This window comes from Lissotriton helveticus, chromosome 4_1 (assembly GCF_964261635.1).
Source record: "Lissotriton helveticus chromosome 4_1, aLisHel1.1, whole genome shotgun sequence".
Taxonomy (NCBI): Eukaryota; Metazoa; Chordata; class Amphibia; order Caudata; family Salamandridae; genus Lissotriton; species Lissotriton helveticus.
The window spans coordinates 1,534,570,500-1,534,586,671 of record NC_136063.1 but is presented as its reverse complement, the minus strand read 5'-3'; the positions used below and the strand labels follow the sequence as shown (position 1 = coordinate 1,534,586,671).

Genomic DNA, 16,172 nt, shown 5'->3' with positions numbered 1-16,172 from the left:
TGAACAAACTAGGGTTGCTTGGGGCCTGATTCACAAAGGTAAACTTACACTGTTTAGTAATTTTACTACTGTTTTGGTATTGGTATTCACAAACTATGAGTTTTTACAACTGCTGAGGCTCTGCATTCATAGCAGAGACTCACACACATAAAAAGATAGGCCAATCCTAACTTTTCATGTGCTGAGTTCTCCAATCCAACTGCGGAGTCTCCGCAGTCGTAAAATTACTATGAGTAAAATTAAACTTATAGTTGGTGAACACCAAAAAAAATAGTAAACTTATGCAAGTGTGTAAGTTTACTTCTGCAAATCAGGCCCTTAGTTTTTATACTGAAACCATCATGTCTAATGCAGAGAACCTAAATTCATACATGGGTCTTTTCCGAGTTGGCAAGGAAACAAATTGAAAGCCTGGCCCCGAAAAACTAGGATTTTTAAGAACTCTTTCCTGCAACTCGATTGACTTTGTAGTATAAACATACTTACATTTTATTTTTTGTGTTGAATAGTCCGGGAGTGTCCTGGTAATATCAGCTTATAAATACATACTCTTTTTAGTGAAATTTTCCTGCTGCACGTTTGTGGAGTCAAACTTGCCAATACTTAAGCATTAAACAGATGTCTGCACATCACACTCTTTTTCCTTTTCATAAAGCAAATCCTTCCAAATCGAAGGAATTAATTAGCTTGGCATGCTAAACTTGTAGGGCAAATTTACAAAGAATTCACACAATGTACTGCAGCAAGCAATGTTGCTGAGTTGTGTTGCATGAAAGGAAGAGAGCAGAACAGTGCCACTTATATTGGGATAGCTACATAGGATTTGTGCTGAAAAGATATCCTACCAGTACAAAATATTATGATTTGACATAGTCTAACACTATTACAACTTTTATGTGTGCTAAACAGTACAGCACACATGTAAAGTTAGAAAAGCTTTGAGAAAAAAAAAGATGTATCTCTAACGTTATGCCTGCCTTCTGGAGGTGTAAATTGTAAAATGTTGGCACAAATATCTGCCTACCAGTGTTAGTAGATAGAGATTTGAGAGGTTGGTTGCATTGTAATGCCTATGTACAACCCATGGTACGCCCCAGTGAAATTAAGCTGTACAAACCACAACTTTGTGTTACATTGGTGTTACTTTGGGACGACCCTGAAAAGTTAATCCCCAGATCAGCCCTTTGCACTGGTTTGCACTGTTTTGTAATGCAAACCCAGTGTAAAGAGTTTTCCCCCACAGAGTTACTCTTAGAAACAAAAACAGGCAAATAATGTGGTAGGGATATAACAAAGACATCAGAGGGCAAAGGTGGCAAAATATGAACAGAAAACAGAACATTATTGTGTTATCACCATACACTTACCAGGATTTTTTATTTATTTAACTAAAACTAAACTAATACTAAACAGTTAGAGCCTTATGTCACTCACACTGCAAAGAAAGCATGGCTCTGATCAAACCCATTAGTGATCATTTATCCACACACAAAGCTTTTAGTATGGATCAAATATTTTTAATTATGTACATTTTGAATATTATTAACATACATTTGCAAGACACTCACAGAATTTTAGCACATTTTAGCAATAAATGACCTTGTAATGCAGTATCCTTAATGTATAATAATCGAGAGTGTTAGGCAGTTTCAAACATTTGGGAGTAAAATGTTATTTATTTTTATATTTATTATTTTATGTGGGTTTTTTACATCATGGGCATTACCGAAAGGTGTCTGGGTCCTTTACAATGCAAATATAGTGTTACATAAGTAAATAGATTGCACTGTCATCAATAATGAGTAAAATAAAGAAAACAGGTACAAGACTAGGAAGTTGCCAAATAATATTGAAGTATAAAGGTAAGTTTCAGGGCATGGAGGATGTTGTTTTTTTTCTTTATCCCATATTGATATTTCCACTTAGTTCACAATGCTCAGATGTTACACAGGTGAGGCATTCTTGAAAACTATGACAGTTGTATTTTTCCATTCAGACACCTATAATTCTTTGAAAACTCCATAAAAGTCTGAAAAATTTGTTAACATAAGAGTAAACATATGGGATCAAATTGTTGACTGTTTCATCCTGCTGTGCATGAAACGGCTGTCATACATTGTACATCATGTTCTGATATAGAAAACCATCTGCCATTTTTTCCAAATCAAACATCACAACTTGTTTCACTGTGGTGAAGGTCTGCAACTGAAAGAAGACCTGTATCCCTACATTCAGTATCACAAAATGCCTTTTCTTTTATTACAATTGAATAAAAACTGGCATGGTGTGACAAGCATTGTGGAGGTGGGGTGGGGAAAGGATTCAGCAGTCCTCTCAACTGCTGTATGCTCTCTTCAGTATGTGAGTTCTTATTCATAAATTGGATGATGTCCCTCGTGAACAGCTTCTTCTTTGCAAAAAGATATGTCATTCACTTTGAGGAGTCTTTGCTTTTGCGACTTGCAGGACATGTGAGCTTAAAACTGTTTAATACATTTGTCCCTTACAGTGCAGATTTAGATATCAAGTGAGCTCCCCCAAATAGAACAACGAATATGCCATCCAGAAGTATCTCTTACATTGATAACTTTCTTTTTATCAGCGTACTAAATGTAATTCTCCACTCATTTACAAGAAACATTCCACTTCAAGGCTCATGCTTAGTCAGTTAATGTAATTACAAATGATATGTAAAGTAGTTAATGTGATTAGAGTGGTCATTCCATTCATGCAGTTTTTTAAAATTCCAAAAGCACTTATATAACTGCCATACAGCCTTTTCTAGTTATTCTATTTTTTACATTTGTAAATTTATTTTTTTCTCATTAAATTAAAAAATCATGCATCCTATTACATGAAAAAACTAATTTAAAATGGTTTCAAAAAATTGCTTATAAACCAGCGACAGATAGCTAACTAATGAATGATTGCTTATTATTAAAACTTAAAGCATAGATCAAGAAAAAGGAGCGATCTGAATAAGAACTGAAATGAGGACAGTGACAATGTGCTGGTCCAGCCCACCTGGGTACAATCGAAGTGCATATCATAGCCTTCGCGGAACATTTTCTGTTCTTGACTGCCCTTCTTTGTGTTAAATATGTTCCTTCAATTTGGACAGGCGCATCAAAAAATGCTACCAGGGAAAAGCTTGTGTGAATACCACAACCCAATTAGTAAAACATGTCCACTAGTAGTGTACATTCCTCTAGTCAGAGCACTGACAACATCTTTAGGAAGGAGATGCACCACTCCTATGTGGAGAGCTGTGCATGGTCTGCCATATTTTTAAATAATTGGTAGGAAAATCTTTACCAGTTTGTTTAATACTTTCACTCCTAAAAGATGGGATGGTCTTACAAACTTATTCCATGGAATGACATGTAAGCACATTTAAAGATCTCACTCTGACAACATCTAACTCCCTTAGATTTCCAGTGTGGGTAACACAGTGCAAAACCTTGTTACAACAGGCACTATAGCTAACCACAAATCTAAATATATTTAATCCATTACATGGCTTTAAGTAAACACAAAGTCATAAACATTATGTTAAAACAGGGTTTAGTCAATCCTTTAATGTACAAAGAACAGAGACGACTTCAACACTTGGCAAAGCATGCTGTTATATTCATCATTAATGATAGTAATAAGGAATTACTTTTATTGTTTGCTTTATGATTTTCTGAAATATAAAGAGAATTAACTAAGTCACATAAAGTTTCCTATTGCACATGCATGGAATAACTGAAATGTGTTTTATTTAATACGAATAAACAGACTGGCCTTGCTGGTGTTAGTTAAACTTTCATGTTAATTATATATTTTAAACATATAATGTGTAAAATAACAGTTTTTTAAAGGTGTTAATGTTATTGTTTGGCATTTTAAAAGCTTCTGCTAAAAGTCTATGAAAAATAAAGTATTTGAGCTATTACCAAAATGGAAATTGAAACCAATGACACGCCTCTTGCATTCTACTTCTTTCTGTAGTAACCGAAACATATATACAAGAAAGCAGAAATCAAGATTTGCAAAACTGTAACTTTTTACTTTTTTAAGAGGATTATGATGAAAGCCTAACAGCCTCTGTCACAACCTTTCTTAGTTCCCCACACTAACAACACTGTGAATTAGTGAATCTATTACTGCACCAAAGGGATATAATTCAGTCAGTGTCCTATTTTTGTTGCATTCCTAAGACCATACTTGCAGGGAAAATGACATAAATGTATGTAAGGAAATGAGTACAATTAATATTAAAAAAAAACATTTGAGAAGTAAGCAATCTGGTGACAATAAGCACAAATTATAGTACAAAAAGCAAATCTCTCTAACTGTGCTGGGCCTTACAATGGCGAATCAGTGAGAGCAAAGTGGCTGAGTCGTCTTTCAGCATCCTACTCATTTGTAATCATTCCTCTGGTTTTCATGGTCAATTTGACTTACCATTGAGCAGACTCATTATTTGTTTAGGTTTTTGTCAGATGAGTCATTGTATCATTGCGTGGAACTTTGGCCATGTCCTGTGTGTGCTATGCACCCAGAGGTACTACATGCAAGGCTTTCTGTAGTAGTCCTGCCCCCTTGATATACCTCCATAAAAAAATGGTTGTCCAGAGAATTTAGTTTTTGAATTGTGTTTTTGTATCATTAGAGAAGTAAGTTAGCTTCGCTAGACATTGCTAATCAGAACCAAATTGGAAATCTAAGGATGTTAGATGTTGTCAGAGTTAGAGCTATAAATGTGCTTAATGTCAGTCCATGGAATATGTTTGTAAGAACATCCTCACCTTTTAGGAGTGATAGGATGAAACGGACTAGTAAAGACGATTTACCTACCAATTATTTAAAAATATGTCAAACCATGCACAATTCTCCACATAGGAGTGGTGCAGCTCCTTCCTAAAAATGTTGGCAGTGTTCTGACTAGAGGAATGAACACTACTAGTGGACATGTTTTATTACAAATGTCTACAAGTGAAACAGTTGATCTTGCCTTCATCATATAGTCGACACCTATATCTGCACAACTTGATAAATTCTGGTCATCAACATCAAACAAGATGAACTGGGCGATGTTAACTCATCAAACCAGTGCTGGTGCTTCAGTGAACACTGAATTTCCAAATATAGTAAGTGGAATGATTTTCAATGAGTAGTTGGTGCCTGCAGAGATATATTCAAAACGTGCAGGCCATATTATTCAAGAACTTAACCGCAAATTGGAGGAAGCTGACCTTCATGTTGTGCCACATGTTGAAAGGGCTGTTTGAAATATTCCAATCGAGTTATTGCACTGTCAAATGACACAGATGTTACTGTTGTGCTACTTAGATTTGTTGCAATGTTCGTAAAATCAATGATTGTCAGAGTTATGGATACGTTATGGAACGGGCCAGAAATGACACTTAATCCCACTTCATATTCTGTAAAAGAAACCTGACACAGAGATGCTCAGTGTTCTATTCAAGGCACAGTTTCTTACAGGTGATGACACTATGAGCAAAATTAGAACAAAGCTTGGAGCTTTAACTGTTGAACCTGTGAAGTTTCTAAAAGGATCTGCTGAGACAAAAGAAGAATGTGACTTTAACGACGTAGAAAAATACCTTGTGCGTGTGTTAAAAATTAGTTTTGACTGTCACACTTTTGACGATTTTCTATACAGAAAGTTCAAGAGATCGGTCCTGCTTAGTGACCTTCCACCAACATCATGTTCTGTGCATGGACACATTAAAGGAGCGTTCTACTATATCAGAAGATGTGTAAATGTTTTGAATCATGCATATGTAGGGAAAGATCGGTGTAAATTTAGTTAGGAAGATATTGATGAGGTGCGAAAACCTATGAAATTTCTAAAGCCTCAACAGAACTTACATGTACATGTACTTGCAAAACCTGTGCTACAAAAAGATGTCCCTGTCGATATGCTCTTCTTAAATGTTCAACATTCTGCAAATGTATCATGAGTAATTGCTGAAACAAATAAATAAAGTGAACTATGAAAATGTCTCTAAAACAGGAGTGCTAAGCATTATTTTGTTTTTGGCCCAGATCAGTGATGTCTACCCAAGCTAAATTACTTCTCTAATGATCCAAAAACACCAATTAAGAATGAAAATCTCTGGACAACAATTTTTTATGGAGATATATCAGGGAGCAATAATAGTCCACGCTGTGTGTTAAGCACATGGATATGGCTCCAAACCATGCCCTTGTCTATGTGCATTTATATATTAAACACATGTTTTACCCTTGCCTTGTATCTGAGATGCAGTATTATTTTCTTCACACAGAGAATGGCCTTAGGTTATACCCTTATGCAGTTCATAGAGCCATGCCCTTTGTGACCTATGCACAGAGAAATGCTGGAAAAAGTGTTAAATACCCCTTCCCTAATTAGTGCTTACAGGCCATTTATGGGTTGCCCTTTGCAAAACATGCTCTATGAAACTTTAGTTGAAAAGACATTATGGTTGTAATACAAAACTCCAAAACATGAGCACCTCTAAAACTCACTGATTATGGTGAGCTATGGAACCGTAACATCTTCCCTAATGTAATGTCTGTGAAGCTATCCTTCTTTCTGCCTCTTCAAATTTCTTCATGAATGTTTTCAAAAACAAGTCAGATTAATTTAACATAAGCATTTGTTAAGGTGAGAACTCAGAATACAGAATTGTTAACTGAAAGTACAGTTACTTAACTCATTACCCTAGACTCTACCTTCAACCCATGGACTTGAGGTGTTACTTGAAAGCATAACATCTCATTGATAATCCACTTATTCCCATTACACAGTGAAATAATGTGATGTAACATTGGACGTTACTGCACAACAAGTCTTTACAATGGAACACATTGCGCATCACATTTGCATTAACGTTAGCACACTATTTCTTGTCTTTTCAGCATGAAGGGTGTAGATGCTGGCAATGGACTCCGGATGTTTGTACCAGACATTGGGATGTTCATTGCTAGTCTGGCCACCTGGCTCGTCTGCAGAAACCTCGTTCAGAAGCCACTCACAGAAGAAGCAGCACAGTATAACTCTCAGTTTGAGAACGAAGAGATGGTATGTACTTGTACATGTGTGTATAACGAAGAATGTTTTACTATGAACCGTTTTATAGCATACACATATATGGCACTTTGAACCACTGAATAGCATACACATATATTCAATGGTCTCTCTGAACTACCTTGTAAGAATAACAGCTTTTTAATGAAAATAATTTCATCTTTCCGAGTACCATGAAATAGGGAAAGCAGATTCTGATACAATAAAGGAGACAGGACCCGCTCAATGTAATTTGGTGGTGGTTTTAATGATTGCATGATATCCATGTCACCATTTGTCATTATTAAGTGAACAGTTTGTGGTTATAAGTTTATGGTTTAAGAAATGTTCAAAACAATAACAAAGGGTCACATGAAGCAAAAGACGTAGCACTCAGAGGTGACAGTAAAGAAGTTTGAAAATTAGTTACCTGTAAAGAATAGGGCAGTGGGAGGAAAAAACAATGTAATGTTGTCTGACAATCATTAAACACCTGGGGCCATATTTATCAAAGAATTGCGTTGCTTTTGCACCAAACAGCAGGGTACAAAAGCAAAGCATCCCTTAAGATGCAAGGCCTACTTGCATGGAACTAAGTGGCTTGATAAATCCAGAGTAATGCAATGCAGCACAAATCTCTGTATTGCATTACTCTCCCCAGGACGGCTTTCCATGAGTGGTTTTTGGTAACCCTGGGCAGAGTGCTTCGCTCCGCCCACGCAGTGCACGTAGTGTTGCCTACTTCGCTATTCGCAAAGTAGGCGTAGTAGGCAACATTACGCACACCCGTGGACGGAGCGAAGTTGCCCGCCAGCCGCCTCCCTCCCGCCCTCTTCTACATCCCTAATTTAGTTTTAAAATAGTATAAAAATAAAATACAAGCACTTACCTGATAAGCGGCGTCCCGGGGCTCCATCTTCTATTTCACGGCGACTTCTTCCAACCAAATGCGCATGCGCGGACGCCGCGCATGCGCATTTGGTTGGAGGAAGTTGGCGTGAAATAGAAGATGGAGCCCCGGGACGCCGCTTATCAGGTAAGTGCTTGTGTTTTATTTTTATACTATTTTAAAACTAAATTAGGGATGTAGAAGAGGGCGGGAGTGGGGCGGGAGGGAGGCGGCCTGCGCATAGTGAGGCTATGCGAAGCGCGTGGGTGGGCGTAGTTTCCTGCCCACTTCACGAAGCTTCGCGAAGCCCCATTACGCCCACTACGGCCACCGTTAGTTTTTGGGTGTTCCCACACAAAACCAATGGAATTTGATGCATTCCCAGATTTACCATAAGTTGTAGACCTGAAAATGTGCCAAAGCTACTGCGCTTCCCCAGGTGAGGCGTACAAGGAGCAATATGTTTATTTCTCTCTTTTTTTTCTCTGCAGCACCCATAGAAAAGAGAAAATGCCTCAGGAGATTGTTTTTGTGCACGAAGGTATCCTCCCTGCACAAAAACAATCCTGCTAACAATGCAGACAGCCTTGCACCATGGTGCAAGAGTGTCTGTATTGGTGCTAGGTAGCACATTGTGTGCCAGCACTGGGAAAAGGCAGGAATGCACTGTACAATGTTAAGTATGGCCCATTCTTGCCCTTTACCTATCACACAGTGCAGCAAGGTGACTTGCTGTGCTACGCTGCGTGATACAATTATAAATATACCCCCTGGTTTTCACCTGTAGTAGACTAAAGTGATGATCCTCACTTGGGGGAAAAAAGGATTTGTTTTGACCTCAGTACAACTACTGTTTCAGCGTGGATCAGAATTCCAAATTTGGCATGAAAACTATGCATGCAATTTTTCCATGACAAATTTCGGTCAGACAAATGTGCTGAAATTTACAGGAGAAAAAATGCTGGAAACTCAGACACATAAGGAGTTTGGTGCGTCAAACACGGATGCAGTACGTATACTGCATTTTCTGATTATAGATTAAATTATTTATCACACCTGGTAAATGCTGCACCCCAGTCCATCAGTATTTGCAGGACCCAGTAAATGAACATTTTGGAGTAACTAGACGGGCTTTTTATAGCTACATAGTGGTTCATAACTAAAATGTTATATCTGTGATGTCCATCTTGTATTAGGTATGGGTGTTTTGGATGAATACTGCTTAGTTGCAGCTCTTGAAACATTTAAAACACTACTGTTTCTACCCACTTGCATATGACCAATATATCACGCAATATGTAATTATAACTAATACAAGCTATAGAGTCAGCATGTTTAGATTTGTTGCAGTTCGAAAAATTCTTTACCATGCCTAACTGTGTCAGTCTGTTATTTGCACTTCCTAAACCTTCGTGGACCTAGCCTCAACATACATACTACACTGATATTGCTATGAACCTCATCAAACTCAGGGCTCTATATTTTATGCTTAGAAAATTGTGTTCACTGTTGAAATAAATACATCCCAGTCCAGAGGTCAATTTGCACACATAGGCAGGATGCCATATATTCAGGAGGGATCATCATAGTTTGTATAATTTCGTGTAATGTAATTACCCAGAGACTATAGCAAAATTATGGGAGATTATGTGTAATGAGGGTAAGAGCGTAATCCTACATTTACCGCATTTCTCAGCGCAAAATACACCCTTGCATCCAAAATAGACCTGAGGATGCATTTTGCACTATGAAAATAACGCTAACTGCTCCATAACATGAATAGTAGCAGCCAGCAGCTGCTTGCATTTGCTAAATTTGTTGTTCTTACCTGCGGTAGGATTTTTGTGCCTAATTAATCAAAATTATGCGACTGGGTGTAAATGAGTACTTTTCACTCATTGGTCATCAAAAAAATAACTTGAAATGACTCTGATTACTCTAGCATAATTAAAATTTCTCCCAGGTCTAATATTCATAATTTTTCTTGATTACTTACTTGATTCATGTTTCTTTTTCTCAAAGATGAGTGAAATTTATTAGTCCAAAGATCAATCTGAATGCTCACATGTGCGCTGTTATAATTTTACAGTTGAGTAAGATATCACAATTCAAGTGGTCTGTTAATAAGGTACAGTAATACTGCTCACAATATTACTGTTACCGAGTAGTATTGCCATACCAGTAATGGGACCTTTTGTAAATTTTGACATCCGAATTAGGGAATAGCATGCAGGAATCTGTGTTACTCTACCGATTTCTGCATTTCTTCCCCGAATTTTGGCTTGCTTTCAGGCAGATTTTCATCTGCTGTTTGCAGGTTTGCAGTTAGATATGGGCCTCGAAGTGTCAGGCCCATGTCGGCTGAAAGAGGAATCTTACTTAAAAAATAGAATGTCTCACCCAATTGTAATGGGGCCCTCACATGGCAAAGCCTAAATAATATGGAGGTAGTTTCCTTCCGGTAGAAGGAAGAAGTATCTGGAGATTTAATATACATCTAATTTAAATGCATATTTTAAGTTTGAATGTTTCTAATTTTTTTAACATTTAAAAGCTGCAAAAGCAAAATGTGAATGAAACTTTAGCAGAACATTGAATGGAGAGATCTGTATATAATTACATATTTAGGATTTTTATTTTTTTAACACGAAGCTGTCAAGACAGCTGAAGCTGCCTCGGAGCCAGACATAAATATGGCAACTAAACTGACAAGAAATAATTAAAACGACATGGGAAAAATATGACAATTATTTTTTTAAGTTCAAAATAAGTTTATTTGATAATATCACAAGGTAAGAATACAAAATATAGTAAGAAAAAAATAAAAGAGAGTCATGAGGAAAAACAATAGGGGGGAAAGGAAGGAGGGGAAAGCACAGGAATAATAATCAAAATACATTACATAGTTAAATGAGCAGTAAAAAGCAGAATGAACTCATCATGGGTTTTAAGAGAGTAAATAGAAAGGGTATAATAAGTAAACAGTAATAACAAATATAATTATAATAATGCATTAAAATATCTTAGAAGAATGAGGAATGCGAAAGGGTGTCAAGGGGGTTTGGAGACCTCCTGCTGAGCAGGTTGTGGACGAAAGGAACGAGTTATGCAGTTATCTAAATACAACGTAACAGGAAGCCATAGATCAACACGTTTAGCTGCCAACTGGGCAGGAAAAACAAAAGCAGTATCAAGTCTATGATTGTGACAAACATTATACCACCATGCTTTGAAAGTGATAGTGGAAGAAGACTTCAAATTAACAGTAATTTGTTGAAATGCAACAGCCAATAATAAATCAACAATACGAACATGCAGATCTGTCTTATCCCAACAAGGAGAAAGGCTTCCCAAGAAGATATGAGTAGGGGAAAATGGAATACTGGTCGAAAAAATAAACATTAATTTGAGCCCAGACTTGTAACCAGAAATATGGCAATTATTTGTCTTTACATATATTGCGGTTCATGCTAAATAATCATTTCTGGGTCATTTCCGAAAAGATTGGAAAGTCTGCACAGCAACAGTTATGAGTGCACCTGATTGTGGTGACCTAGGTTGCATCATAAAGCTTTTCATCAGAAAAAAAACAAACATATTTTACTAAATCATAGTACGTGGTGGTTTCCATTAGAAAAAATAAAGCTGACTTTACATTGTTTCTGCTGCCTGCTGTTTGCTACATAGTGTTTATTTCGGAATAACTCTACTTTTAGTTTTTTTAAATGTGAAATTTTGTTTTCCATTCCTTCAGCTGCAGAGGACACAAAGTGTAAAATTAGTTTGTCCTATTTTCCCATGGAGCAAAATATTTATGTAACTATGAGAAAAAGTGAGGCAGTGTGGTTGTGTTCCATTTTTCACCACTATACACTTTTGCCGAATATTGTAATTAAATATGGCAAACTTATTTGGGTCTAGGGGTTTAAGGCTATGAAGACTGAAAGAGCTTGTGCATTTATTCTTAAAAGTACGGTGTGAGGGGGTATGATACCTGTAAATAAATATTACGGGATGAGTAAATTAGATTGCGTCACATATTAAATTTAGGTATTTAGTCTAATATTCCATTGTTGATCAAGTACTTTATCTGCAGATATGGTTAGGAAGCTGAAAAGTTGTTCTTATAGATGACCTTTCAATTTTCTATAATACGTTTTAGCCTCTGTCATGCCTGTCTATAAACTGATTTAACTGTCTAGATAATCTCATGTCATCAACGTGTCTAAAAAGTACAAGATTAACAAGTAAAGAAAGCAAGTGGATTTAGAGTCCACCCCTTCAGCCATGGATTTCATATGTTGTCATGGTTGCCTTTGGTTGGTCGGGTTGTCTATCAAGGCCATGGCATTTTAGTATGATTTCATTGTCCCATTAGTGTTCCTAGTCCAAGCAGCAGCAGTGTTCTCTTTTTCTTCTTCTATCTTCTCTTTCATATCCTCTCTCTTTGTTCTTCCCTTCTGCCATCTGTCTTCTTCTCATCTTCATCTATCTTCAGCTCCCGGCACCTGCAGGCATGGGGATGTGACTCAGAAGCAGGCAGGTAAGTAGACAAAACACCATGCCTGCTTGCTGACCCTCTCCTTTTATTTGGCTCAGCGGTCAATGCTGGGTCAATAAAAGGAAGACTCACATTCTTTGAATTTCACTGGTACTTTTGTAAAAAGAAAAGGCTTTTTATAAAACTGCTGATTTTGCAATTTGTTTGCAAATCGCAAATTCGTGGAGGGTCTGGTAAGTGAAGTATTTTCAGCAAAGGGGCTCTTCTTCCAGTTCCATTTTGTTTTGGCACAAGATGGGTTTTTGTAATGGGATTATGGGACAGCTGGGGACAAACTCTTCCCAACACTTCCCTTTACAGAAAGGCAGGATTCTTGGCTTTGGCAATGTTTAATTTATGCCTTTTACTTTCATTAGCAAACCATACATAATTGAAGCTACAATGCAAAGTGACACTGGCATTTCACTTTGTAAATTGGGACGTGACGTGGATGGATAGTATTTAGCAGAAGGCAAATATATGAGTTTTGACTGAGGGCCAGTGTAGTGACCAGTAAAAGCTGATGTTTTTGTTCATTCCCCTTCCTTCATAAATCCACCCAATTCACCAAGGGCAATTACAAAAAAGGTATGAACTCTGCACGCTATTAAACAATAGTACAAGAGGCAATGATCCAAATCTACATACACATAAATTCATGCATAATATTGAGGACAACCAAATGAACAGTCATCCGGGGACAGTGTTTGACATCTTATCAATTCCCGGCTTCCCACATGCTCTTTCTAAGCCAATGAGCATTACACTGATGCATTGGTTCCTGTTCCACAGCAGGGCTTGGATGTGATGACCCAATACTGCAGGTCTATGATTCTATGGTTGGCTATTGGCAATTGCAATGTTGCTTGTACTGCAGGTCTTTTTTCTAGTCAGTCATCATCTTCAATTCATTTAGTGAAATGTATTTTATGTTGTGAGCTAACAACCGCATATTATGTCTTTATTATGATAACCATTTTAAACATCTGTAGATTGTGATTTTCTAAATCTTACCAGTGTGGTTAATTCTCTTTTTCCGGATTGGCAAACAACTGTAACCCAGACTTCAGAATCAGGACCTTGCACCTCCCCATCTTGAACAAATTAGAGAGTTTGCAGGGCTCAATTTCTGGTACACGAGTTTGCCATCTGTAGTGAATCATAACATTTTTTCCTTAGGATTACTGCTTCAGTGCATTCTGTGAAGGTAATGACTCGTTTTATTCTTTAGCGCCACACCACCACACTTTTTGATTGGAGCTTGTAGAGTGCCACATTTTCTAGCCCAGTTCACCTGCTTAACATTTTTTAAGGTCCATTAAAATAAGCCCTCTAGCCATGGTGCACCCACGTGGTTCCATGTATGTGAAATAATGAGTTGGACTGCAGTCTGGACTCTGGCAGACCTGTGCAGTGTATGACTCACTGATAAGTAAAGCAGGCTGTTTTCTTTCATTCACAGTCATTTGCTGATTAAATGCTGTATTTTTCAAAACAGTCCATTGATTTTTCCATACTTTCAGATGTGTTTGTAGTGATATTTTAACATGGATCAGCAGCATTGTCTGTTAATGCATGGGCATGGACATTATCTGCAAATGCGCATGTAATGCTCATGACAAGAGGGTACATTTTGAACTATTTCTGTGTCTGCAGCTAACATCATGAAGCACATGGCTAGTTAACAGCTATGCATTGAAATGTAGACTTTAGATACCCTTTTTTCTGCAAGCCCTTTTGGTCCTCATTTATTTTTTTATTTACAGAGTTTAATAAAGTGCTACAGTGTCACCTAGAAGTCACTTCGAGGCAGTGGAGCAGCATAATTAATAATAGAACAGTAGAGGTATTTGCTATCGAGCCTGATAAGTAAAGCGTAACAGGTGGTTAGGGATCATTATCCAATGTTCTTTGGACATTGCCCTTTGTGTATGTGTTTAATGTGGGAGTCTTGTAAAGCGCACTGTTACTCTACCCGAGTGTCCTGGCGCTGTAGACCGCTGGGGAACCCGTCCCGGTTTTCCCTGTGAGATGGTCCCTTTCTGGGTATCTCCAGGGTGAAACCAGGCATCCCCGGCGTCTGTGGGGGGCCGTTGTAGAGATGAGGCAAGCTTAATGCCCAGAGTTACCGAGTGTGTTCCCTGGTTAGAGTAGGCACTGAAGCGAGAATTATCGAGTCCGTTGACCCTGGTCCAAGACCCTGCCGCGTCGGGAATTGAACCCTGGTCCCGGGCCGTTCTCTGCTTACAGGTCTTCCGCCTCTAACCAGTGAGCCACACCACTCCACTTTAGTTGAAGACAACCTGAAGAAAACCATTTCCCAGTGTTTTTTTTTTATAGTAGGGTGATTGGTTATTGCATTAAGAAAAGGAAGTCATGTTTTCCCTAATTTTTTTCACTGTACTCTCCGTGCTCTACCGCTGTGTTTTAGCTGTTTGAATGCTCTTTGTTGAAACAGGTTGGAATTGTGTGATAAAAAATTACACACTTGTGCATAATGTAAAAGAAGTCTTCACTAGGAGCCATCACAGTAAATTATGACCTATAATTGACAGGCTCCCAATGTTGTGTCATTTTTCCATAAATTATGTGTTTCTGAATTCACGTGCATATTATAAACCCGATTATAAAGAAAAGACGTCAGAACTCAACTATTATAAGGTTATTACAGTTGAGTTCTGACATCACAATACCTGCTGCCAGAAGCAGCAGCTGAGGTGAAAAGCATATCAGGTCATAGAACATAATAAAAGCAGCTGTTTTAAGCAACAAATGGAACGTTGCCTTTCTTTTTTCTGCTCTATTTTTATAGCTTGCAATATACATTTTTTGCACTCTTTTGATAGAGAAAACCTAGAATCTTTCTGCATGCTTCTACACATTTTGAACTATTGCAGCTTTTTTTTTCAAACTGACTTGTATTGAACTGTTTCTAATATGTTTGCAACAAATGTGTCCCAACTCGTGAACAGAGGATATGGACGAGCTCTACGGCAAATTGTTCAGTAAATGTTTATTTTAGAGCCTGCAGAGTGACTGTCTATGCATGTCAACTGCTCACAGCAGCCTTGATCACGACAGTAAGCGCCATTCTTTTGAAAACTTATATAGTGGTAAATACAAGTGATAAACTTATTTATTTATTTATTTTATTTATTTATTTATTAAAAAGTTTTGTATAGCGCTAGCTGGACCGGAAGGTATCAGAGCGCTTCACACCAGGTACAAGAGTGTGCCTTATCGGCGATGGAAGATTGATATCTGGACAACTCAAGGGGATTTCAAATAACAAAATACATACAGATCGTAGTGATTAAACGGGATGGTGGTAATATGAGCATCCCTTACAGTTCAAGTGGCTTCCAGGAAGAGAGCTTTGAGTAAAGTCTTGAATTTTGGGAAGTGGGCGGTCATTCTGATGTGAGGAGGGATGGCGTTCCAAATCCTGGGTGCATTGTCTGCAGAGCATTTACTTAAAGTTTTGCGTTTCCACGGTTTCAATGGAATGAGAAGAAGTGTGTTGGAACTTCTGAGGGTCCTGGACTGGCCAGCCCTTTTGAGTTTTGCAGCCAAGTATTCCAGTTTGCCTGTGTGGAGGGCTTGGTGTGTAAGGCATGCTGTTCGAAAGTTGGCTCGTTGTTCAATAGGGAGCCATTTCAGGTCTTTGAGCGCGGGGAGAT

At 37.8% G+C, this 16,172-nt stretch overlaps 1 protein-coding gene across 2 annotated transcripts in view; it reads left to right on the top strand.

Annotated features, from left to right (window-relative positions):
• Window positions 1-16,172, top strand: part of PIEZO2 (piezo type mechanosensitive ion channel component 2) — a 1,179,452-nt gene that overhangs the window by 532,904 nt on the left and 630,376 nt on the right. For both annotated transcript variants that reach the window (XM_078688152.1, XM_078688151.1), the window contains exon 5: window positions 6,916-7,078. In XM_078688152.1, coding sequence (XP_078544278.1) covers window positions 6,916-7,078 — 163 coding nt within the window. The remainder of the gene's footprint in view (window positions 1-6,915; window positions 7,079-16,172) is intronic.